We start from the raw sequence: 26208 nt of genomic DNA, 5'->3' as shown, positions 1-26208 counted from the left end.
AGGGTGGGCCAACCTTAGTATATATATATATATATATTTGTTAGAGAAAAAAAAAAGAGTTCCCCATGATAATTCATAGCCATCATATTCTTTACTAAATATTTGTCACTTTTTCGTTGATGTATTTTCACTTTCTGCAAGCTTTAAATTATGTTGCCGATGATAAAGTTGTAAGAGAAATGCATGGATAATAGTTTCAGTGTATGTTTTTTTAGTAGGTTGTGAAAGGTCTTGCTGGGCAATAAATTGAAACCGCTTCTCTCTGACCCACCACATATTAAAATATACCGAATCATTGACAAAACTAAACGTATAAAATACTTCTTATGAAACCATACAGCTTGATACAAAAACATTTCAACTTCTACTACTTAATCCACCACCCACATCACATGTCCCGTAAAACGAAAGCACTTGAGTTCTAGTAGACGCCGTAATATAATTCCAACAAGAACGAGAACGAGTATGAAACTGAACTTGTAGAGAAGTCAGGATAGGAAGACTTGTTGGTTATGAGCCATACATAAATAACGTTTTCACTGATTTTCAATTGTTTCTTATGTTGACTTCCGCTATTGAAATATTCGGTCAATTTTTTGTTTGGGTTATAAGATTTTCTTAATTTTGTAAAACGCAGTCACTTTTGCTCATAAATTTATAAATTGACGGTCTTTACACTTTAATTTGTTCTTTTTTTTTGTCGGCAATTTCTTCCTATCTACACTCTAGGAATTGAAGGTTCAAAACACTTTAGTTGTCGGTTACCATTTGCAAATTGATAGGTTTTACAATCACATTCACAGGTTATCTTTAGAACTAGAAACATGACGATCACAAACTTGTAACCATTCAATTGATTATACACTTTATACTCAAGTGAAAATACCTTCATGATGTTTTGCGTGTTTCTTTTACCATTGAAAACCTGGTAATATAATAAGTTTCTTCATTCTAAGAGTCACAAACTTGGACCAAAATCACATCGTAGAAGAAATATAAAAAAAAAATTAATTTATTAGAAGGTGGTGGCAATGGTTAGAAAAAAAAAACATAGGTCAAAACTCAAGAGGTACACGCTAGATATTAAATGCCTTATAATAAAGTAGTACTCCCTCCGTTTTCTTATATAAACTGTTTTAGAAATTTTTTTATGTTTTAAATTATATGATATTTTCGATTTTTTATGTAAAATTTATTAACACTTAATGTTATATGACCAATAATAATATACTTTTTATTTTATTATTGGTTGATTTATGGTTATGTAAATAATAATGATGTTTTTGTTTATAAAATATAAAAAATTAATAATTTTTTAATTTATGTGCACAATTTTAAAATAACTTATATTAAAAACGGAGGGAGTAATTTATAAGGAAAAAATCAACTTCACTTATTTTAATTATCCTTCCCCATTCATCAAAACCGAAAATTTTCGAAAAGGCTGACTTTTCTTCACCGAAACCCGCGTTTTCTCTCCCAACAACACAGAACTCAAAACTCGCCATCGTCCGATATGAGCTAAGTGATATAAACTCTGATAAGCTTTTTCCTTAGTTGCTGAGTCATTAACTCAGCCATGGGTAACTGTAACGTCTGTGTGAAGCCTCCCAACTCGGAAGAGTCGACTCAGAAGCCCAAAAGGCCCAATCAAAACCGGAAACCAAACCCCTACGCCGCCGGCGACATCGTCCGATCCCCCGCGCGCACGCGCGGGACTACCCTCAAGGACGTCGTGATCCCCACAAGCCAACGCACGAAGATCAGCGACAAGTACATCCTAGGCCGCGAGCTAGGCCGCGGCGAGTTCGGGATCACTTACCTCTGCACCGATCGCGAGACTCGCGAAGCCCTAGCCTGCAAATCGATCTCCAAGCGTAAGCTCCGAACGGCCGTCGACGTCGAGGACGTCCGCCGCGAGGTCGCGATCATGTCGACTCTGCCCGAGCACCCGAACGTGGTGAAGCTCAGGGCGACTTACGAGGACGGCGAGAACGTTCATCTCGTGATGGAGCTCTGCGAAGGCGGGGAGCTTTTCGATCGGATTGTTGCCAGAGGGCACTACACGGAGCGCGCGGCTGCTGGAGTCGCGAGGACGATCGCTGAGGTGGTGATGATGTGTCATTCGAATGGTGTCGTGCATCGAGATTTGAAGCCTGAGAATTTCTTGTTTGCGAATAAGAAGGAGAACTCTGCTTTGAAGGCGATTGATTTTGGGTTGTCTGTCTTCTTCAAACCTGGTAAAAAAAAGATTGAGTCTTCTGTGTGGGGTTTGTAATCTTATGTTAAAGTTTGTTTTTTTTTTTTTTTATTGTAGGAGATAAGTTTACGGAGATTGTAGGGAGTCCTTATTACATGGCTCCTGAGGTGTTGAAGAGGGATTATGGACCTGAGGTTGATGTGTGGAGTGCTGGAGTTATCATCTATATCTTGCTCTGTGGTGTTCCTCCCTTTTGGGCTGGTAAAGATTGAATCTTTGGGATAAATCACTCTATGAATCTGCTGCTTATGTAAAGCTGTGTGTTTGTTGGATTCTGTTGACAGAGACGGAACAAGGTGTTGCTCTTGCGATTCTGCGGGGAGTTATTGATTTTAAGAGAGACCCTTGGCCTCAGGTTTCGGAGAGTGCTAAGAGTCTTGTGAGGCAGATGCTGGATCCTGATCCGGCTAAGCGTTTGACTGCTCAGCAAGTGTTAGGTGAATGAAGTTCTTGTGTATTGTCGAACTGATTCTAAACACCATCACTTAACGGTTTTTTTTTTTGTTGTTGTTGTGTTTGACCTCTCAGCTCATCCTTGGATACAGCATGCGAAGAAAGCTCCGAATGTTCCTTTAGGGGATATAGTCAGATCGAGATTGAAGCAGTTCTCTATGATGAATAGATTTAAAAAGAAGGTTCTTCGCGTAAGTGTCTTTTTTTTTGCATTTTCACTTTAAAGCTGACTATGAAATGGTTAGTCTCTTTGATTGGTTTTCATCATGATCATCCTTTTGATGCCTCCAGGTAATTGCGGAGCACTTGTCTGTTCAAGAGGTTGAAGTGATCAAGGACATGTTCTCACTGATGGATGAAGACAACGATGGTAGAATAACTTACCCGGAACTCAAAGCTGGACTTCAAAAGGTTGGCTCACAACTTGGTGAACCAGAGATCAAAATGTTGATGGAAGTGGTACTCCCCTTTCTCTTATGAACAGCTTTCTCCTCTGATAAAACATTGCTCAAATCGGCTTGGCTGTGACGCAGGCGGATGTTGATGGGAATGGGTTTTTGGATTATGGAGAGTTTGTAGCTGTGATCATACACTTGCAGAAGATAGAGAACGACGAGCTTTTCAAGCTAGCTTTTATGTTCTTTGACAAAGATGGAAGTACATACATCGAGCTTGATGAGCTACGGGAAGCTCTAACTGACGAGTTAGGAGAACCAGATGTCAGTGTTCTAAACGACATCATGCGTGAAGTTGATGCTGACAAGGTTATTTCAAAATCTCTAAAACAATCTTCCTTAACTATGATGAGTTACATGTATCAGTTTCTGAGTTGGACTGTTGGGGTTGCTTGTGTTTTGGCAGGATGGGCGTATAAACTATGATGAGTTTGTGACGATGATGAAAGCAGGAACAGATTGGAGAAAGGCGTCAAGACAATACTCAAGAGAGAGGTTCAAAAGCTTAAGCATTAATCTGATGAAAGATGGATCATTGCATCTCCATGACGCTCTCACTGGACAATCTGTTCCTGTTTGATTTTTCCGGTTTGTCCTTTTGAGGGATGGGGAGGTTACAGAAGCCACGGTCCTTGTATGAATATTTTGGGTTGTATTTGTATGTAATGTTTTGTTCAAAGGTTGTATCTTTATTATTTCAAAAGCCAACTCAAAATCCTAAACCCAAAGAGGTAATAGTACAGATCTTTTATTACACTGAAACCTTCTCCATGTCATTGTCCTTGGCCACAACATCTTTTTAACGGAATCTTTGTCGGTGGATCCAAGGTTGTTCATTTCAGACCTGAGCAGAACCTGAATTCATCATCGTCTTCTTCTCCCATGGAGTCGTTCACATCAGCTTCTTATTCCTCTGAAGATATCTGCCCAACGTTTCCAGATTGTGGTTTCAGACAACCAAACAGCGGAGTGGTCCTTTCTTGTTTGGACTGTTTCCTCAAGAACGGCTCACTCTACTGCTTCGAGTAGCTGTTGCTAGCAATATGGAGCCCACTAGCAAAATCCCCTAAGAGATAATCATTTAAAAAGTTTAACATTAAGTTTGTACTAATTAACATATATCTGACAAGTAATGATTATGAATAATAAAGATTTGATAACAATTTTTTGTATCTTTTTTCATTTTTGTTTAATTTTATATCATTAAAAAAAATTAAACAATCACATTAACCGTATAATAAAAAAAAATATATATGTTATATTTTGAATTTTTTAAAATGACTTTAAATTACAAAAATAAAGAAACCTTATATGTTATATATTTTTTTTAAACGACTTTAAAATACAAAAATAAGGAAACCTTATATGTTATATTTTTCTTATATGTTAAATTTTTTCTTATATGTTATATTTTGAATTTTTTAAAACGACTTTAAATTACAAAAATGTAAATTTTCCTTAAGGATACGAATAAAAGCATTAAAATGACTTGTATCAATTCGATGGTTAATCTGAAACCTTTCAAAACCATATGGAAGATAAATGTCAAAATAATTCAATTGTGGAAACAATATTGTTTACTTTTTTCAAGAATATGTTCGATGGAAAAATAAGGTTTTTGTGTCATAATTTGTTTAATGTCGAGTCCGATCAACCCATGATATATTAATTATAGTTTTGTTCCACAATTTTTAATAAAAATTGATCCGATTCATCGCAAAAGAAATATATAATAACAACAAAAAATATTGTATATGTATATAAAAAGATCAAATATATAAAAAAAATATCAATAAAATATACAAATAAACTTACCCTCTTATCCTAGTATCCGTAAGTTTTTTTTTTTGTCTGGTTAATTATGCTATTACAAATTATGAGAAACATTACATAGACGATATTACAGCCGACAATTCTACCTGTCTTTTGAGGATTCACGCCAAACTGCATCACCCTGAGTAGTCCTATGAGATCCATTCCTGACGGTATTCTTTGCGCCATGCTGAAGATCTCTTGTAAGCATTTTCTCTAATTTTTTGCATAATTCGCATTCTTCGGGAATTGAAACCCAGACCTCTTCCTGTAGAAATTGCGTTGTCTAGGGTTCGAACCCCAGACCTGGGTGTAGAAGCCTTTAAACCTTGACCACTAGTATTTTCGTATTATAAGAGAGCAATCTGAATTAGTCCTTTGATTTCTTTCATATTGGTCAATAGAGATAATAGAGTGGTCTTTTCATTTTTATACTTTTATGTCTGAAATCTTGAAAAAAATAATTCACAATCAAATATAAAACAACACAAAATCCAAGTCAACAAATTAGTATTACAAGAGAGCAATCTGAATTAGTCTTTGATTTCTTGCATATCAGTCAACCGAGATAATAGAGTGGTCCTTTCATTTTTTTAGGACACCCACGTACTAATTAATTTGATTAATGTCTCTCTTTAAGTAATGATTCCAGAAAGTATAAAGTTTCGAATCATAGAAAATGCAAGAGATATCATTAGTTATGCAGTCTCTTACATAAGATCTTCAGTTCGCAAAAACCACGAAAATGAATCTTTATAAATCGATTTAGCCTGCTGCGAGTAGAATCGAGATACATGAATAAAACAAACAGAAGTATGAATAAAAAGTTTAACAAGTACAGATCAAGGTTAAATGCCCTAAGAGAAAAATGGTCAAGCGAAACAATGCTCTCAATGGAGTCCCTTCAGAGCGTAAGGACAAAAACCAAAAGTTAATATTACTTACTCATCAAGCTCAAGCCTATTCTTGTTTACACGAACATATAGATATACAACATACTATCAAAAAAAGAAAGCAAAACAAAAATAAAAATCACAAAAGGGTTGTTGGTAGTCGTGTAAGATTGGCTTGTGGCCTCTTGAAGGTTTGGAGTCTGTGGTGAAGGAGCTGGACATGAAGATATTGAAGAAAGCTAAAGGTTAGTATAATACTAAGTTATTATTATACAATCACTTGGATTCATCCGAAAGAATTTGGTTTCGTTTTCTTGAAGGTTCATAACCGGTTTCCTTCTTGGTTCAGTCCCATGGAAAAATAGGAATATTCATTCTAGTATATCAACCCACGAGAGAAACCATGATACGTAGCTTGTGCAATAGCTGTAAGTCTTCCATTGTATATTGTATAGAACACATACAATCTTGTGATTTAGTTAAACTTTATTTGGTTTTCACAGGCTGTTCTTGCTACAATTGCCATCGTGTTTGGTTTCATGGGAGGAAGAGAAGTAGGGTCGTGAAAGTGTATCATCAACAGAGAAACTAAGTTATTATTCTTTTGTAATTAATATGATTTTGTGTCCTTGTGCTGTCGGCAGTAATGCTTGAATCAAAAGCATATTTCATAGTGTACTTGCATTTAACTTGTAAGACGAGTTGGGGTTAGGCGAAGGACTGAATAAAAGTCAAATAAGATTTTTTCTTTCACTTTGCAAAGTTCCGGAAATAACTGAGCAAGCTAACTACAACTTCTACCTTGTTTGAATCATTCATGCTTAATTTTCCACGGCCAACTGTCCCGTTTTACGTATATCAAACGTGTTCCCTAAGACGATTCCAATACTCATTAGATCTCTCTAGAAAAAGGTAAAAGTAACAATATATATTTCAAGCATGTTAGCTACAAATTATATCTAAAACAAGAGTCTTCTGTTGTTTCATTTTATCCACATTTGATCCCATGGCAAGTATTCAAATAAGAGCTAGGCAGAACAAATTTCATGTGTTTAGAGAAGTGGAATGGGCTTGTACAAATCCAAACAAATTTGTTTAAATGAAACTTTTTTTTTTGACATCCATAATCTAAATCACAAATATAAGTGTTTTTAGTAAACAACCTATATGTTCTTTAAAATAATGATTGCATTCCAATACAGTTTACATTTTTTACAAAATAAAGTCAAACTTTATCGATGAAAAAAAATTGAAAATCATAAAAACAGATAAAAAATATTTGCCATATCCTAGTCTATAATCAATGAAGAACGAAGATCCCAAATCAATTTTAATTTTGATTATAGTGGATGAGGAATAAAGTTTTAAAGTGTGTTTATGACGAGTGAAAGCTGAAGCAAATAGAGTAGGAAAATGACTAAATGAAAAGCGATTTTATTTTTCAAATAGATATTAACCTAGATTAGTTTACTGTTATGTGCTTATGCACGAGTATAGACATTCATAAAATTATCAAATCATAATAATTTGTAATGTTTAAATTTCATTTGTACAAAATTTAAATTATTTTATTATATAAATGTAAGTAAGTATAACCATTTACTATATACTAGGTGCATACCCGCGTCTTGCGCGGAATAAGGTGATAGAAATATAATTAAATTTACAATTTGTTTCCTTCAGAATTTTCATTGGACATTATTTATAAATTGTACAATATGTTATCTGTATTTAAGCATATAGTACGTACGATCAATTAATGTATTTTCATATATATTTATAAACATCAAAATAAATTTCTTATTAAACAAATTTTACCGTAGTTTAAATGATATATATATTTCATTATAAATTAATACATGCAATTAACATATTAGAATATACGAAAATTTCTGTTACAGCTTAGTTATTTAATTGGGCCTCTAACAATTTGATTAGTTGGGCTTGTATAAACATTATATATAAAAAAAAGTTTTAATATGACGTGATCTTCTTCTCCCTTGCTGAAAAATCATCAACGCATTTACTTTCTCCGATTCATAAGTTGATAAAACTCAAACTTTCCGATTTACTTTTTTTTTTTTTTTTGCTAACATACTTTCCGATTTACTTGACGATTAAGGAAAATCAAACATGAGTTTTGAAGATGGCGACAAAGAGCGTCATCAATCTGTGGCGAGACATTGACATTAGTTTTTGGATCCAGAAGAAGCATATACCCAGATCAGAAACTGGGACGAATGATTTACTTTTTCCACGAAAATAATAAAAGGAGTTATTCTTTCTTTTCGGAAAAATGTCAAACAGTCCGTAAAAAGTTGATGTTCTATCTAAAGAGATGGCAATGATGTGCATGTCATTTTGCAATAATGTTCTTTAAAAGGAACGATTATTAACTGTTCGTTAGCTTATGTTATAATGGATTCACAAAATATGTAATATGAATACTAATGGCAATTGGCGTAAATTCTCTAGTAATTAAATGTTAATAAATTAAGATTGCTGAGGAGAGCTGTGGTGCCGCCACATCATTAAAATGGCAAAGTTGTGATTAATTACTAAATCAAGGTTGTTTATTAAAAATGCTCATCCTTTAATAATAAAAGGACTAGACCCTGATCCGCTGAATTTTCAGTTTTTAATTATTTATTTTATTAAATGATGTATTTGTAATATTCGTTCATATTATTCATTAATTAATATTTTTTTTTGCATCTTAAACTATCTATTTTTTTTACAAATGTGTGATATCATATAAAAAATATAAAAAAAATGAGTATAGAGTTAATTAGATAATTTTAAAAACAGAAATTTTTCTTTCATGTGCGATATCATATAAATAATGATCCGCTCAGTTAACAAAAATCATGATTATTTTATGTGTAATTTTTTTATTTTGATCATTTTCTTAAAACTATATTAAATTTTATATATTTTAATTAGAATATTTTTAATATCTTTACATTTTTATTTGAAATGCAACTCAATATTTTTTTAACAATTATAACAAAATATTTAAAAAATATTTTTAGAATTTGTTTGAAAAATATGAAAATTACATTTTAAATTAAAATTATCCTAAAATATGATAAGTTTTGATGTAAACGAAAACTCAAATTATGTCAAAAATAATGATATTCAATGATAATAACAATTTTAATTGATTATTTTTTTAAAAATACATTTACAAAAATATTGTTTGAAAGAAAATTCATTTATCTTTCAAATATAAAATGAAAATATTATAATTAAATAATAAAAAATATAAATAAAAACTATAAATTTAGCAAATGACAATTGAGTTATATTATGCTAAAATTTTCTTTCTAACAATTTATCAAATGACAAATGAGTTATGAGCAAATAATGCCATATAATTTTTAAAAACATAGCCATTCTTAAATATTTTTTGAATAAATAATTATTTTTAAATTTAATCAACTGAAAATAATATCCGTACAATTGTGTGAGTCAAATTCTAGTTTTATTGATGCATGTTATATATTAGTGCTGCATGTTTTAGGTAACATTTTAATGATGCATGTTTTTAAAAATCTCCACTATTAAAATTATGCACGTAAGGATAACTCATGAGTTTTGTTGGTTGATTAAATGACATTATCTCCAAATTTATTTAGGATATTTCATTAAGGTAACTAAAAAAGACAAACAATAAAATAGGAAGTTTAAATTCATTTAAGCATATTTCATTAATGTAACTGAAAAGAGAAGTAATAAATTAGGCAGTTTTTTTCGTTTTAGGATATTTCATAAATGCAACTGAAAAAGACAAGTAAAAAAAAAGAGTTTAATTAATGAAATAAAAACATTTTCAAATGGGTACTTCTCTTTTAATAATATAGATGATAATGTTGTTATTTTAGTTATATATATATATATATGTGCGAGTATGATTTTAGATATAATAGTCTGGTCTGCGTAATTTTAATTTCTCTGGAGTTTTCCGTGTATTGCAGTTTTTGGAGATTTAGTTTTTTTTTGAAGCTAATCATTGTATTCTCTTTATTGTTTGATTTCATTGCTTAATGATTGTGATTTATTATTATAAAAAAGTACATATCTTTAGCTCATGAATAAATGTTTTAATTATGTTTAATTGATATCATTTAAATTATCCTAATGAGTGGCTTCACTCTTTCAAATAAGATGTTTAGTTTTAATACTTATGGATCAAATTCAGGAGCTAAGGCACACAATATATCCTAACAAGTTTATGATTAGGCTAGGTAAGCAATTAAACAGTAAATAGCAGAGGTGAACAAGACAATTGTTCGGTTGATTGATTGATTTGAGATTGTAAACAATTATAAAAAATAGTTAGATTTAGGGATTCATGTAATTGGGATTATAGTGATATAGATGCTAAGTTTTCAATCCTAGAACACGAATTCTAATTGCAATATATTTCAGCTTCCGCGTGCGAATAAATCTTATTGATCTAAGTCTATATCTCAGTTGTTGCTTGTTGATATAGTTCAAATGTCGACCGACGCTTTGTAACTAGCGCCACTCGATGTTTACTTAGTCAAGCGTTACCGAGCTGTTCGAGAAGTTCATTAGTTTGACTAGATCAGCTGTCACTTGTTGAGTTGTTTCTAGTAATCCTACCTCATGAGAATTAATTCAGGTAAGAGACCATACTTTCGCTTGAGCCTAATTATCCTAAGTTCAGTGTTCTAATTAGATACTCTTGAACAAAAGTATTAATAACAATTCCTATGAATGAAATCTTACACCTTAGTGTATCTATATTTTGGGTTAATTCCTCGTAACGTTACTTCTAACTCTAAAACTAACAAGAGTAACTACTCAGACATAGCAAAGCAGAACATAGGAAATATTTGTTTTGACATAATATAAACCTATATTGTCTGTTTTGAGAATTATTTTTCAATCCAATGATAAATATATTGAGCATTTTCAAAATAAGACTTTAGCTTTTATTAACGGTGTTGGGATTGGAAATTTAAATTGCCACAACTTTAGTTAAATATAAAATGACACCTATATTTTTTTTTTTTTAAATATCAAAATTTTGAAAAATCATATATAATAGAATTGTAATTCTCTTCCAGTCTCAATAATTTAACATATCTAAATCTATTTAAAAATAACATGGACAAATATATAAAAATTATGAATCACATCTTAAAAATACATAATTTATAATTTTATTAGATAATTTGTTTCAACCAAAACATAATCACACGCTTCGAAGCTAACGTCCAATCAAATTATATTTATCAATTTGCCAGCATCTTATGTATAAACGATCACAACCTACACATTTTATATATAGATTCCGTGAAGTTATTTTGTATTGTAAGAGTTTTATGTAATTTATTTTCAATAATAAAATCAACTTCAATATAAATAGGTTTACAAAAATTAGAAGTATTACTATGTGAAAAAATGATTATCCTAAATTTTCGATAGAACTGAATCATCTGAATATTTTTAAATATTTAAATTTCTCCATTTTTTCAAAAAAAAAAAAAATGTGATTTTTAATCGAATTATTTAAAATTATCTGAAAAACAAGAATCAAACCATAACCGAATTGAACTCAGAAATTTTATCAAGTTTCTAGATAAAATTGAAAAGAAAAATAATGAAACCAAAACCAAACGGGTCGTATATATCTTGAACCAAAAAATTGAAAGCTCATGTCTTAATATATTAGTGAACAAAAACAAACGGATTCATAAAATTTTTAAGAACAAAATAATTCTCTCTGGCACACAAACCAAGGCGCCTCCATCGCTCAACCACCTCGACGCCGGTGACGGATTCCGGTTGCCGGCGTCGCCACATCTCCTCTTCCGCCATGGTCCGACTCATCTTTTATGCTCTCTTCGTCATGTTCTCCGTTCAGCTAACTACCTCCGCCGTCACGCATCTCACCGTCACTGCTTCGAGCTCTTGTTTTGCTTTTGCTGTTGAAACCCTTCGTCTTGCCGTCATGGTTTCACCCCGCGTCGTACCATTACTGCCTCGCCTGAACGTCTTGTCATCGCCGCTACTCCACCTAGTTCGAGTGGAAAGTATGGATCTGCTCAGCTCAGCGGTGGCCTAACAGATCTGCTTGTCTCCCTGTAGCCATCTCTCCTCCGGCTGCACTGCTCAATCTCTTCTCTCAGCCGGAACAAGCCAACACCAAACGAGGTTACGCCTCTCTGCCGTGTCGAATCTTGTGTACATCATTTCGGAGTCCTACACAGACGCATACTCTTTGCTTGATGTTTGCCGTCTCTGTACCCTCCCAAGGCCCAATACCCCGTTCACCCTCCCATCACAACTCCTACATCACCGTCTCCCTCGCCTCTTTCGCCCACCTCCCTCCTCGTCGTCGTATTTACTGTGCTAGAGTGTGGTTTCGCCAAATTTACTCGATTCTATGTCAATCTTGCGTCTCCATCACACTACACCATCACACTATACCGTCTTCTCAAGCATCAACTGTTCTTCGCAGAGTCAGCTACCCGACCTTCAAACCGGAGCTGCTATAGAATAAGGTCAGCTCGCTCCTCCACTGCCATATGTTCTCATTCCAACAAATCGGAGGAACACTCCGAAGTCTAGTGCAAGGAGACTCGACCGTACTGAAGCCCTCTACCTCTTACCCGGCGTTTGCTTAAATACGCTCATCCAGAACGAGTGTGATGATATTAGGCTCAGGTCTATCCCGGTTACAAACTATTGGCTTCGAGACGGTAATGTTGAGGGCCGAGGTTTCGACCCGATTAAACCGTTCAGTCTGTCATCCAACTCCATTGTCCTAAGCGTCCTTATGAAGGCTAAGTTAGCTTTTGAGATTCACACAGTCTCGTTGAGAAGCTTTGTTGAATTTAAAACTGACTGTGTCAACTTCAGTGCCAACTCTAGTCAGATAGGACTTCTTCTTCTCGGTTTTGCCCCAAGCCCATGAGCTTCTCACCAAAAGATCTTGCCGGGCAACAGTCCAACCGCTTTTTATTGGTGTATCAACGTCGATTTCAACTATCAATTGTTCTCACGAACAAGCTTTTTGGATTAAGGTGAAACTTCTCCATGAGGTTCTTCATCTTGATGAGCTTGACTCGCATCTTATAGGATTTATCTTTCTATGTTTCGTATTGCTTTTTACTTTCGTTGTACTGTCGAGCATGTTATCTTATGCTTCAATTGTAAACTTTCAAGCTCTTTGAATCTTTTAATATAAGTTGGTGTTATAAAAAAAATTAATAATAATAATTCCGCGCTTTGATTTTTCCGGTTTATACAGAAGCTATGGTCCTTATATGAACATTTTGGGTTGTATTTGTATGTAATGTTTTGTTCAAAGGTCGTGTATATTTATTCATCTCAAACCCAACTCAAAATCCTAAACCCAAAGAGGGAATAGTTATTACACTGAAACCTTATCTATGTCATTGTCCTTGGCCACAACATCTTTGTAACGGTACCAATGTGAGACTAATAAGAAATAAGCAAAGTTTATAGTCATCATACCAGCAACAAAGTAGTAAAAATACTCCAGTCTTCCCTTGTTTAGATCTTCAGGAAGCCAATTCCCACCCAAAGATCCCTCTGTGATATTATGCACAGCTGATAGCAGAAAGCTGCTGAGGTAACTCGCCAATCCAATCCCACAATAATACAAAGAACCAGCGAAACTTCTCATGTTCTCTGGAAACTGTTTGTAGTAAAACTCCATCTGACCAACTCCAGCTAGAGCGTCTCCCACACCCATTAGCACTAGCTGAGGAATCAGCCACATACCGGACATCGAAGAGATTGCACCTTTCCTCAGTGCAAAGCCTAGTGGCGGTCTTGTGAGAGCTACAGTTCTTCTGCGTTGCTCTACAATTGCTGACACCATCATACTTGTGATACATAGAAACATTCCTGCTCCAACTCTTTGCAGTTGAGTGATACCGCTGTCTCTGCCTGTATACTTTCTAAGGAAAGGTACAAGGACGCGGTCATAGATAGGTATGAATATCGTCATTCCAAGCATCAAGAAGACTGTATAAGTGGCGGGAGGGATCTGGAAACTCTTTGAACCGAGGTGTCTATCGGATTGAAGAGACTGGAAGATTGTGTAGGTTGTTTGTTGTATATAAGCTACATAGAACAAGGCTGCTGAGAGCCAAACCGGAAGCACCCGAATCACGCATTTCACTTCTTCCACTTGCTGCATACTGCAGAGCTTCCATGGATCCGCCGGAGAGCCGTCTATGTTGAGCTTGTCCTCTGGCGTTTGGATTGCCGCTTTGTCAAGGAACCTGCAAAAAAAAACCTAAAACGTTTGTGACTTGTTCCGCAAGAAACTAATAGGAAAAGGGAAAGTTCTTATAACCTAAACTGCTCTGTATGGCTCAGTTTCGAGTTCCTGAAGTCCTTTGCAGTGTGGGTGTACATCGAACCAACGAGATTCAACTTCCTTTTCTTGATTGCGACTACGATGACGCGTGTTATGCTGTGAATAGGACTGCCACTAGGTTTAACCTTGACATAAAGCTTAGAACCAGAGAAGAAGATGAGGCAACCAAGAAACATTAAGATAGCTGGGATGGCTAAACCGATGCTCCAGCTCACGTTCGACTGCACGTAGACGATGACCGTTAACGACACCATTTGAGCAAACGTGAAGGTGAAGAAATACCAATTAAAGAAACTCTCAATCCCTCGTTTCCCTTCTTTAGTCTTAGGATCGAATTGGTCAGCACCAAACGGGAGATTGCATGGCCTAATCCCACCGGCTCCGATCACTAGCAAAACCATTGCTCCGGCGAGAAACATTATCTGTACGATGGATGGCCCCTTGCACACGCTTCCTATTTCCTTAGCGCATTTAGCTGGATGCAGCTGATTGATCACTGCTGTTAGGTCCATTGCCACCGAACCCTTTGAATCAGACAAAAAAAGAAGATACATACGTTCAGACATAAACAGCAGGATCATTGAGTTTTGTAACATGGGTTGTTAGGTTTTGGTTTTACGAGGAAGCAAGCGATCATGGCGACAGATAGGGTTTTGTAGCGGCCGAAGTAAGAGTCGCAGAGGAAAGCGGCGACGATTGTGCCAAAGTTGCTTGTACCAGAGTAGATGTTGACTACTGTCGCTGCCGTGATGCTTTTCATGTTGAAAACCGTGGTTAAGTATATAACTAGATTTGATGAGCTCCCAACTATTCCAAGCTTCTCAAATGTCTCATTTCCTAACAAATTAAGACAAAGCACACTAATCAAAATGTTATATAAAATATGGGATTTTAAAGCAAAGAAAAGAAGTGAAACGTGGTAGACAAAGAAAAGCAGAAAAAAATTTGGTTATCATCAATTAATTGATATTTATGTAAATAATAAGATATCATATTCTCAACGATATTAGTTGTAAGGTTGCAGTATACTTTATAATCTTGTTTTGTTTCAATATTAATAATATAAGTTAAAAAACAGTTTAAGAGATATGGATCAGTTAGTACCAATAATGAAGGGCATGACTTTCCACCCTCTGTAGATGATCTTAGACTCATCATCCTCTTCCTCTGTAATCTTCTTCTCTGTCTTTTCAGCCTCCATTGCTTTCTACTCTGCTCTCAATAAATGTGTGTAATGTGTATGTGTGTATATGCAGGTATATATAGAAGTTGGAGGGGCAAAGGACTTCACTAAAAGAACCAAAAAGTTCACTGGACATTACACCAAACGGTCCAAACAAAAGTGTTTGAGTAGATATTTGTTTGACTTAATAAAGACTCCACTTTATCAAAAGGAGAGGACATGAGTTGGTATTCCATAATTATTTGTCAGCAAACGCATATTTCATTTTTCTGTTTGTTTGTTGTAAGAGGAACGTTCACGGTTCGTTTTATCTGTTGTCATGGCTAATGAATATTCTCCTTTGTTTAAACATTAAGTTGCAATCACAATAATTCATCTTTTATAACATGGACAAGGAATTTATCCTTTACTTTTCATCTAGGTAGCTATTATTAGATAACATGAAGATACGAAAATAAAAAGTTGTTAACCTACATTGACAATAGAACCGAGGCTTGTTGATAATGGGAGAAAAATAGATTACTATTTATTGTCAAATGGTTTTTAGTTGAATGCAATAAAACATACAAAGTTTTTAATTTTAATTTTCAAATACTATAAAAGGGAATCTCCTCGTTGCCGTTTCTCAAACTTTAATCAAGCATTTTGAAGGAAAATCATTTTTTTATCGCAATGATCGTCTCTTTACTTCTCATTTTCACACTGAAAAGTTTGTTTCCTGTGGTAAATATGAGCCTCAGCACTCAACAGTCAGCAAAGGTAAGTTGTATATTTCTGTGGTAAACTATCCTTTTATAACTATCTATCAACCATGGTGCATGCACATATATCACTATGTTGTAATTAAGAATCACTAATTAGAGATTTATCATGAACCTTTTTATGTGTATATTTTAAGTTTTACACTAAGTCACATCTAACAAGTTGTTTATTTACTTCCTCAAGTGATGGGTAAAAGAATATTTATATTAATCTCATAATAGAAATGTGTCTTTTAGACTATGGGTACATGAATAAAGCATTTAATTAAAGAGACAATGAGGTAAATATCCCCAATAAGAAACCAAATTAGCTGTTAAATATCCCTAGCCCTGGGCATAAAATCCGTACCCGACGACCCGATCTGATACCGATCCGATAAACCCGGTTCGGATCCTTGCCCGACCCGTCTAAAATACCCTATTGGGTAGCCTTATTCAAGACCCGGAGAACCGATACCCGGTCGGATCTTACCCGATACCCGGTCGGTTTTTCTAAGACCCGAAACATGCTAAGCGCCTAAGCTACCTAAATCCCTAATCCTTTCCTGATTCCTCTACTTTCCATTTATCTCTCAAATCGATTCCACTTCCCGAAATTTAAGCGATACTCAATCAATATTGTATATCTCGTTTGATTCAACCACAAACTGGAACCAAGGCGCCAATTTCGAAGCTCAGCGTCGTCTCCTCCATCAGAGGCGTCTCGGTCTCGTAATCGATCGAAGGTAACTCTCAAACTCGGTCCTCTTGTTCAATTTGGAGTTGTTGTTTCAAGTTCTTGTTTGTAACTTTTTCTTTTGTGTATCATATAGATGGCGTCTTGTGAACATCCAGAGGCGACAGTTGATCCAATGTGCGATGATGGTGATGATACTAATGCTTTCGGAGATGAAGTTCGGACACCAATTTCTCGAAATAAAAACAAGCGTAAAGAAACAGATGAAGGCGGTAGTTCAAAGAAGGCTAGATCATGGGTGTGGGATCATTTCACCAAAAAGATAGAAGATAAGGACAGAGCTAGTTGCAACTACTGTGGGAAAGAGATGGCAAGTGCGAGCAAGTCTGGAACAACTAGCTTGTCAAAGCATTTGAATCTCGCTTGCAAGAGTTTCCAGGTGTGGCAAGCAGCGAATAGGTTTGGTACACAAGGTGTGATGTCTCCAGTCGGTGAAGATGGTGATCTTATGGTGTGCAAGGTATCTAAAACAGTCTTTAGGGAAGCTACAAACGAGATGATGGTCTTGGGAGAGTTAGCTTTGTCTTGGGTAGACAGCTTAGCGTGGAAGCATTTCTGCGATAAAACGAAGCTCTACTCACCTCATTCTAGGAGAACAGCCAGACGAGATATAGTAGAGATGTATGTGAAAAAGAAAGAGGCGATGAAGAAGATACTTGGAGAGAACAAGCAAAGGCTTTCATTGACTACTGACATTTGGACTGCGCCTTATACAAGAGCAAGCTACATGGTAATCACAGCTCACTTCGTAGATGCTGGATGGAAGTTAAGGAAGCTCATCATTGGATTCAAGAACGTTGTTGATCATAAAGGATCAACTATCTCTAAGGTTCTTCTTGATTGTTTAGAAGAATGGGGTATCAAAAGAGTGTTTTGCATCACTGTGGATAACGCTACCGCTAATGGTTCAGCTATGACAAAATTTAAGGAAGGTTTCAAGGAGATTGGAGATGATGCGATGGTTTTAGAAGGTCGTTTTCTACATATTCGCTGTGCTACTCACATTTTGAATCTTATTGTCAAGGAGGGTTTGCGGGAAGCTGACAACAGTATAAATGCAATTCGAAATGGTATTTTGTATGTGAGGTATTCAACGCAGAGACAGATAGCCTTTGAGCAGCGTGTTGAGTCAGGAAAACTTCAGCGAGGAAGCTTGCCTCTGGATGTCACCACGAGATGGAACTCCACGTATCTGATGCTAGAGCAGGCAATGAAGTTTAAAGTGGCTTTTGAGAAGATGGAAGCAGAAGACAAGCCATATAATGATTACTTCAACGAGTTTGTGCAAGGAGAGAAACGAATTGGACCACCAACTAAAGTGGATTGGGAAGCTGTTGATAGGTTAGTCCAGTTCTTAATCATTTTCTACCAAGCTACATTGGTTTTGTCAGCTTCAACTTCAGTCTGTGCGCACAAGTTTTATCACGCTATCTACACAGTCACGAGAAATATTAGTGGGTTAAGCACTGCTCCTGGTCCTGATGCAATATTGAGGTCTAAAGCTGCATCTATGCTAGGAAAATTAGGCAAGTATTGGGATCCATTTGGGGAGAAAGTGGAGATGAATAAACTCATCATTGTAGCTGGTGTTCTTGACCCGACGAAGAAGATGAAGTTTGTAACTAAATATTTTGAGAACTTGTATGGAAAAGAGAGTGTTGAGGCGACTCAGTTAGCTAAAGAAACCGAAGACATTTTGAGGGATTTGTTCAATGAGTACAACAACATTTACAACGCGAACAAGAATGGAGGGCCAGGGTCCACTACTGCGTCTCATCATAGTCAGTCTCAAGGTACCTCTTCTCAGTCTCAAGATCTGTTTGTTGAAGAAGTATCTCAGAGAACAGTACTTGGGAATGGTGTTGCATATGAGAGCATGAATGACATCTATGAGGAGCTTGGCCAAGAAGCTGGTTTTCAGGAAAAGACAAACGAGTTGGATCTCTATTTGAAAGAGAGTGCGGAGAATCATCATGTGATGAATGGTACAGAGTACGATGTACTCTCTTGGTGGAGGGGAAATAGTGGTAAGTATCCGGTTCTATCACTATTAGCTAGGGATGCATTTGCAATGCAAGTGAGTTCTGTTGCTTCTGAATCTGCTTTTAGCACAAGTGGTCGAGTTTTGGATCCAAGCCGAAGCTGCTTGACACATTACATGATAGAAGTATTAATGTGCACCGAGCAATGGCTAAAATGTGAAATTAAAGTCAGTGGCAGAGGAATTATAAGACAAGAACAGCTACTTAAGGAGGTGGAGGCAGAAGATGATCTTATGAGAGGTAATTTCGAATCTCTGTTATTATTTTTTCCAAGTTTTATGTATGCTTGACTGCTTGTTACTAGCTTGTTACTTGTAATTTACTAACCTTTAGTTTTTTTTATTTTATTAGAATTTGAACCTGGTTTTAGGCATGACTCATGAGTGAAGAAATGGCAGCAATGGTAAGCCGTAAGCTTGTTAGTTGTTACTTGTCATTCTTTGTAGTTTGTACTTTTTAATCTGAATGTTACTTGTCATTCTTTGTACTTGTCGTTCTTAATGTTCTTACTTCTTAGTTTCAGGTGGTAGAGAGTAGAGAGTAGTTCAGTAGAGACTTAAGAGATGGAAACTGATTACTCGCTTCTCGTGTACTGGAAAATGATTCTCCATGTCTCAGTCTTGTTTGTTTTTCCCTTTGTTTCGCTTTGGACATTTGCCTTGGTGTTGTTTTTGTGTTTTCAGAACCTTTGTGTTTCAGTTTGTGATGTTTTTATTTGACTTTGTCGTGTTGGATTGTGGAACATGAAAGTTTGAATTTGATGTTTTAAACGTTTATTGATATGTACGGTTCTGATCTGTGTTAAACATGCTCATTTGTCAAGTTCAGTTGTGGTATAGTATAGGTTTTAAAGTAGGTAATGTCATGGAAGTGGTGTAATTTTCGGGTTATCCGTAGGACCCGACCCGAAATTTTCGAATTTTACCCGAAACCGATGAATTTTACCCGAAATCGACCCGACCCCGAAGGAAACCGAAATTATCGGGTTTTTTACGGTTCTCTGAAAACCTGACCCGGACCGATCCGACCCCGACAAAACCCGAACCGACCCCGAACCGATAAATTCAAATTACCCGATTGGGTCCTAAAATACAAGACCCGAAAGACCCGGACCCGAGACGACCCGACCCGAACCCGACCCGAAGACCCGAATGCCCATGGCTAAATATCCACAATAAGAAACCAAATTAGCTGTTTGCGTATGATGTGAAGTAACTGAGCAGCACAATACCCTTTTGGTGCTGAATTGTCAAAAATACCCTTTTCGTGTCTGACACATGAAGACATGAACTACCACAGTTCTGATACATCAGTTCGAGCAGGTTTGGTAGGGCGCTCTGCGACTCTACGTAATGCTTTTTTTTACTTGGACAGCTTTTTTGGCAGTTTCTTTTCTTCTTTTTTCTTTTTTCTTTTTCTTTTTTTATTTTTTTTTTTTAAAATATTTTTTTTGAAGTAAATCACACATTTCTCCTTTTATATAATAATAATTTTAATCAACATGTTTACATAATATTTATGCTAATGTTATCTATCGCTAACGTGATTTTTTTGCTGGAAAACTTCAATCGGTTAACATTAGAAGTTAAATTTTGTTATTAACATATTACAAATCTATTGTCTAGAGTAAACGACTGTATGTTTGGATTGCCAAAATTAAACTTGGAATTCACACAATTAGCATTGGTGTGTAACATTTTTTTGGCGGTTAACATGCATAGTTATATGCTAGAGATAAAAGGAACGTTAAATTATAGGTTAACTGTTATCATAGACAACACAAGCATATCTAATAAGATGTTTATGGATCAGTATGATATTTATTGCTTTTTTTGTTTACATATAGTATTTTTTACCGGCCGAAGTAACATATTTTTCGAAGCATGCATCAAGTAAAATGTTGATAATAGGAAATCTCTACATATGACAAACTTTATCAAATAACAAATCATGTACCAACTAAGAACAACTATTTACATCGCTCTCTGCACCTTCAACTCATGTTTTTTTTATCAGATTGAGAATATATGGTAAATCATCTAACGCCCACTACTTTATAACTATGTTTTTAGCAGTTAACAAACCATATATCGGTTAATAAACCATTTATTGGTTAACAAACACTTAATTTGTAACCTTTTGTAATATTTTGTTGTAGTTAACAAAACTTATATCATCTAATACAAATTTGTAGCAGCTAACCAGACATATATCATGATCACTGATTTCCTAACCATAACCACCACATGGAGGATTTGAAAACCTTCGATGTGTTTCACGAACTCATCTGAGACATGATCCATTCATCTGAATAACCTTGTTTGTGAATATACATAATTTGTTGGCTGATACATAGTTTGATAGATGGTTAGTTAGTTGATATATTGTTTAGTGTGAAAGCTAAATCTCGCAATCAGAAATTTACATATGTTAACTTATATGTTAGCATGCTACATGCATCAATAACGGCCAATAAAAATATTACCAATGACATTAAGTTATATGTTAGGAGGCTACATTCATAGATAGCGGCCAATGAAAATGTTACCACTTCTCAATAAATAAAAAAACTTTTGATTTTTGAGCATATCTTGTAAATTCTATTTATTAAGAAGTGGTAACTATATATCGATTAATAAAAAGGTCATGCAAAAAGGAAAAGTGGGACTGTTTAGTTTTCTTTTCGACAATGCACGAGCCATGGAATTATCCAATGGTTGGGAAGGAGCAATCTGACATGCAACACAGAGGTAGTGAGATATGATTAGATAGAGGTGTCTTTGGGTGCACTGGCACCAATTACTCTTAATTAAATAGTGAGATATGATTCTGAGAACAAGTAGAAGAGAATATGCCTGATGGGAGGAGGAAATGCAGATTAGCTTTTGGATCACATTTAAAATTATAAGGGGGAACAAATAGGATTCTATCTTTCTCTTTTCTTATTGATAAAATCCCATTTGATTACTAGCCCTATCACTATCACTATCGATAGAATCTTATTACTGCTCTTTGCTAACCATCTAATAAAAAATATTTGTTTTGGAGCGGTAATTGTTGTCTTTTGTTGTTGTAAAAAGAATGTCATTTTCTCTTGTAGACGTCAGCTTTGGATCATAACGTGCGTCATACACCAACTTTGCAAGGCTTATCTTTGTCAGAAACTAGACAACAAATAGCTAAACAAAAAGATTTAAATTTGATGCAGCATCATTAGATTTACTTTTAGTTTACAACATTGGCACCAGACACACAATGAATGATACAAAGCAATTTAAATATAGCAACTTAATTTACGAAACAATCTCAGTTGTTTTTCTTTAGTTGATCGGCTGCAAAGCTGGTTCATGTTCAAGTGATTTAATGAACTGCAGGAACAAACATATATTTATCAATATGTTCAGATTTCATAAAGATATGAAAACTGCATTGATGTCTTAAAGAACAAAAATTTCTCACCTGAGAGATCTTAAGATCAAGCTCGTTCCACTCCGAGGATGAATCGCTTCCTGAAACTATTCCGGTTCCTGCATAGATCAATGCTCCAAGACCCTGAGAAACACACAAAAATAAATAAAGAAGAGATCAGATACGTGCAATGACATAACAGTAAGTTTTCTACACTGAGTAAAGTTGTTATAAGTAAAAGAAATACTCACCTTCTCGACTAAAGCAGATCTTATGCCTACAGAAAATTCACTCTCTCCACCACCAAAATATCCAACAGGTCCAGCATACATTCCTCTATCAAATGACTCTAAAAAAAGAAGAAAAAGAATATGAATCAAATCTCAGTACATAGGAAAAACTTATCATAACCCACTAAGTGTAAGCATCTATTTTAGTGCTAAAAGTATAAAATGGCAAAATCAAAGCATATTTTACCAATTTGCTTAATCAAAAGCCTTGCTTCATCTACTGGACATCCGCAAACAGCTGGCGTTGGATGCAAAGCAGTTAAGATGTCAAACTGAAAATAAACAAAACCATATTTTGGAGTAAATAGTAGCTTTGTTCACTCAACGCCAAGATGACTATAAATGAATATAAATATATTCAAATAAGAAGCACAACAAATCAAGTGATTAAGTTGGTCATGGCATATTAAACCATACAAAACGGTTATCTAACCTCATCATCTTCTCTTCTTAGCTGCCCTGCCAACTGAGAATATAGGTGTTGTACTCTTGCAAGCTTTCTCACTGTTTTGGGGGGCCTCACAATTACTCTGTCACATATAGCCTGCAAAGCAGAAGATGAAACATGTTCTAGCATTTCTTTATTCATAGAAAACTAAGTTTTTTTCATAGACAACTAAGTTTCCACTAAAGAAAGCTGATTGTTGTATGAAACAAGTGACATAATTATTATTATTAAATTGTCTAAAAAATGTAAATTGAAGGCATTATTCTAGGCTTCTACTTGAAGCAGGGAACTGCGGTTCATGGAGAACATACATTTAGTTGTTCTCTTATTTTCTCTCGCACAATGGAAAACTCAAGATCGTCTTTAGGACTGCAAAAAATATTTGCAAATGATATCAGCCTGCATACTTATAAGTTTCTAAACATGCATCCAATAAAAGTATTGACCTGGTTAGTAAGTCACGCTCTATTTCCATATCCGAAACTGCTGAATCACCTCTAGGCCTGGTTGCAGCCAACGCCTCGCTGCAGACACCTAGATGTTTTCTGTGGAAGAGTCTCTCAGGCTGTTCCATATAGATGTATGTCAGAACTCAGAACCAACACTTGATTCCACATTTTTTCTCAGCAGCTAAACAACAGAGTGTGTCAATATCTTATTTATAAGGATGTAGACTTAAGTATAAACCTACCGTGTTTCCTATGAATGCTGGTGCACCTGGTGGCTGAAGACAGAATTGATACGCGTCTTGTCCTTCACGCTGTCATATTAACAATTAGGCTGAGGTTTGAACATTTACAATGGCAATAACTGTAGAAAGTGATTAAGAGTAAAGAATGGGCTAGGGAAGAAAAGACACCTGCAACCGTGCTAACCAAGCAATAGGATCAATATCGGTATCAGTAATGATTCTAGTGCTGCGTGCAAGCACAACCTGATTCCCAAAACCAAAATCATCAGGTTCATGAAAACCAATAAATGAATTAAAGTAAAAAATAAGATTTATATATGGTTCCTAAAGTACCTTGCTTAGGGGTGAATTTTCGGCCTTTATAATCTCCAGAGCACTAGTTACAGCAGGGTGATAGGCTCCTTCACTAGGAACATGGTTCTTGCTAACAACAGAAACTCCTAAAGATTCTCTCCTTCCTCTCTTTATTCCAGAAGAAACCTGATTGAACCAAGTATAAAGATCATCCTAAGACTTTTTTTCTTTTTGCTGTACAAGCCAAGTAAGGAGCAGAGTTTTCAAAGGATAGTGAACCTGAAGCATAGTCTCCTGAAGTGCTTCAATAGCATTTTCAAGCGTCCATGAGATCTCCTCGTCCCAAGCAACAGTTGCAGCCAGCATTGAGTTGTCCCCAAACTCAACAAACTCGACCTATGAAAAGTATCATTCAACCAATAAAAAACTGGTAATAAAAACTTTCTTGAAAGAAATCAAGATTGTCTGTCATACCTGAGGCACTGTGAAATAAAAGGAGCCAAACTGTTCCCATTCGACAGCGATCTTTCCTCTAGCATCAAACCGAAATCCACCGTACGCACGAATCAAAGGAGACGTCGAAGACAGAAACCTTAGAAGACAGACACCAAACAACAACACAATGAATCAAACTTTCATGAACATCTCGAGTTTCTCTGTTCTTGTAATATCAAGAAATTAACTACCTTCGGATACATCTCCAGTGATCATGAGAGAATGGGCTCAGATCACGGAAAAATGCAGCAGACCCGATTCCAGCAACACTGACCGGATTACGATCAGATGATCCATTCACATTCTCGCTCGCCAAGTCTTGGAGAAGATCTTGACGGCCAGCGTCGCTGCGACGACATGAAAAGAAACTGCGAGGAAGAGCATCATTTTGCGCATGAAGCCAATCTATTGCTCCGATTGTCTGGTCAATGGGAACCTGTTGGTCACAAGATTTAAAAGCTCTTAGAAAAGTTATGGTTTTTGTTTTGATTTTGCGCGGGAAAGATTATGAATATAATGAACGGAACAAAGCCGTGTTTAATAAGGTTTTCAAATTTGACGTAAACATAAATATAATATTTTACAATAATTTATTTTGTAATATACTGTAGAATTTTAAACTGAATAAAAGAAAAGAAAAATATTTTTCAAACTGAATAAAAGAAATATTTTTGGTATTTTGTTACTTTTACAATAATTTATTTTGTAGAATAATGTAGAATTTTAAATTGAATAAGAGACATATCTTTTTGGTATTTTATTACTTTTACAATAACTTATTTTGTAAAATACTGTAGAATCATACACTGAATAAAGAAATGTATTTTTTCAAATTTAATAAAATAAATGTTTTTTGTATTTTCTTATTTATACAATAATTTATTTTGTAAAATATTGTATAATTTAATTTAACAATGATTGCAAAATAATTCAAATTCGGACCCCTGCCTCTAACAATAATATTTTTAAATAGTCATTCAATGATTCTTGCAACCGACAAGAGTAAATGAAAATAACATCACACATACCAATGCTGGATCTCCACGTGGCGTAAGTATGAATGTCTTATTGCACAAAATGGAGAAAACTATTACGTACCTGTAATCGGATGATACCGGATGAGAACGAAGGCGGTTCGGTTTTAAGGTTACAGACGGCGGTTATCAGCTTCTCCGTCGCAATAGCCGGTGACGTAACCGTGGATAGAGTTCTTGTCTCTACCGTGCCAAGTGGCTCTTTATGGTCAGCCTCACACCCGTTCATGGCCAGCGAGCAGAGTAGGAACCTCTGTTTCATGCCGATGGTTTGTATTCGTTCATTACGTATATATATATATATAGTGAAACGCAACAAGTGAAAGATTTTGGAGAAAAGAAGAAGAACCTGGTGAGAGACACGAGAGGCAAGCTTGGTAAATGAGGTTGGAGAGTAGCTGTGGAAGATCGCAATGGAGTTTTGTTTTGTAAGATTTGTGCCCAGAAAATAAGATGAACAGTGAAGCGATGCCATTAGAGACTAGAGAGAATGATAAGCTAGATGTTGGTAATAATGATTTTGTTATGAAAGACAGTGAGAGTTGAAGTGTGTGCATTGGTATGTCT

General features: G+C 35.4%; 3 protein-coding genes across 3 annotated transcripts; 1 reads left to right on the top strand and 2 right to left on the bottom strand.

Moving 5' to 3' along the window:
* The first annotated feature begins 1409 nt into the window (after positions 1–1409).
* LOC106419410 (calcium-dependent protein kinase 10) lies at positions 1410–3924 on the top strand. The gene is made up of 7 exons (XM_013860191.3): positions 1410–2240; positions 2318–2461; positions 2545–2697; positions 2789–2904; positions 3005–3172; positions 3247–3477; positions 3575–3924. The coding sequence occupies exons 1-7, from the start codon at positions 1580–1582 to the stop codon at positions 3746–3748; spliced, it is 1647 nt and encodes a 548-aa protein (XP_013715645.2). The 5' UTR covers positions 1410–1579; the 3' UTR covers positions 3749–3924.
* Positions 3925–13206: 9282 nt separating this feature from the next.
* Positions 13207–15525, bottom strand: LOC106419409 (protein NRT1/ PTR FAMILY 2.9). The gene is made up of 4 exons (XM_022699994.2): positions 15364–15525; positions 14879–15096; positions 14236–14783; positions 13207–14161 (listed from the first exon to the last, which is right to left on the bottom strand). Exons 1-4 carry the CDS (start codon positions 15458–15460, stop codon positions 13282–13284), a joined length of 1743 nt encoding a protein of 580 aa, XP_022555715.2. The 5' UTR covers positions 15461–15525; the 3' UTR covers positions 13207–13281.
* Positions 15526–22157: 6632 nt separating this feature from the next.
* LOC106419194 (isochorismate synthase 2, chloroplastic) lies at positions 22158–26208 on the bottom strand. The gene is made up of 15 exons (XM_013859952.3): positions 25991–26208; positions 25706–25894; positions 24799–25043; positions 24587–24704; positions 24392–24508; positions 24152–24298; positions 23987–24061; positions 23819–23887; positions 23574–23692; positions 23439–23496; positions 23113–23223; positions 22867–22951; positions 22641–22738; positions 22441–22533; positions 22158–22349 (listed from the first exon to the last, which is right to left on the bottom strand). Exons 1-15 carry the CDS (start codon positions 26114–26116, stop codon positions 22302–22304), a joined length of 1698 nt encoding a protein of 565 aa, XP_013715406.1. The 5' UTR covers positions 26117–26208; the 3' UTR covers positions 22158–22301.

The sequence above is a fragment of the Brassica napus genome, chromosome C5, assembly GCF_020379485.1.
Source record: "Brassica napus cultivar Da-Ae chromosome C5, Da-Ae, whole genome shotgun sequence".
Lineage (NCBI taxonomy): Eukaryota > Viridiplantae > Streptophyta > Magnoliopsida > Brassicales > Brassicaceae > Brassica > Brassica napus.
Note: the sequence above shows the minus strand (reverse complement) of the source record. Positions and strands in the feature narration are given on the sequence as shown.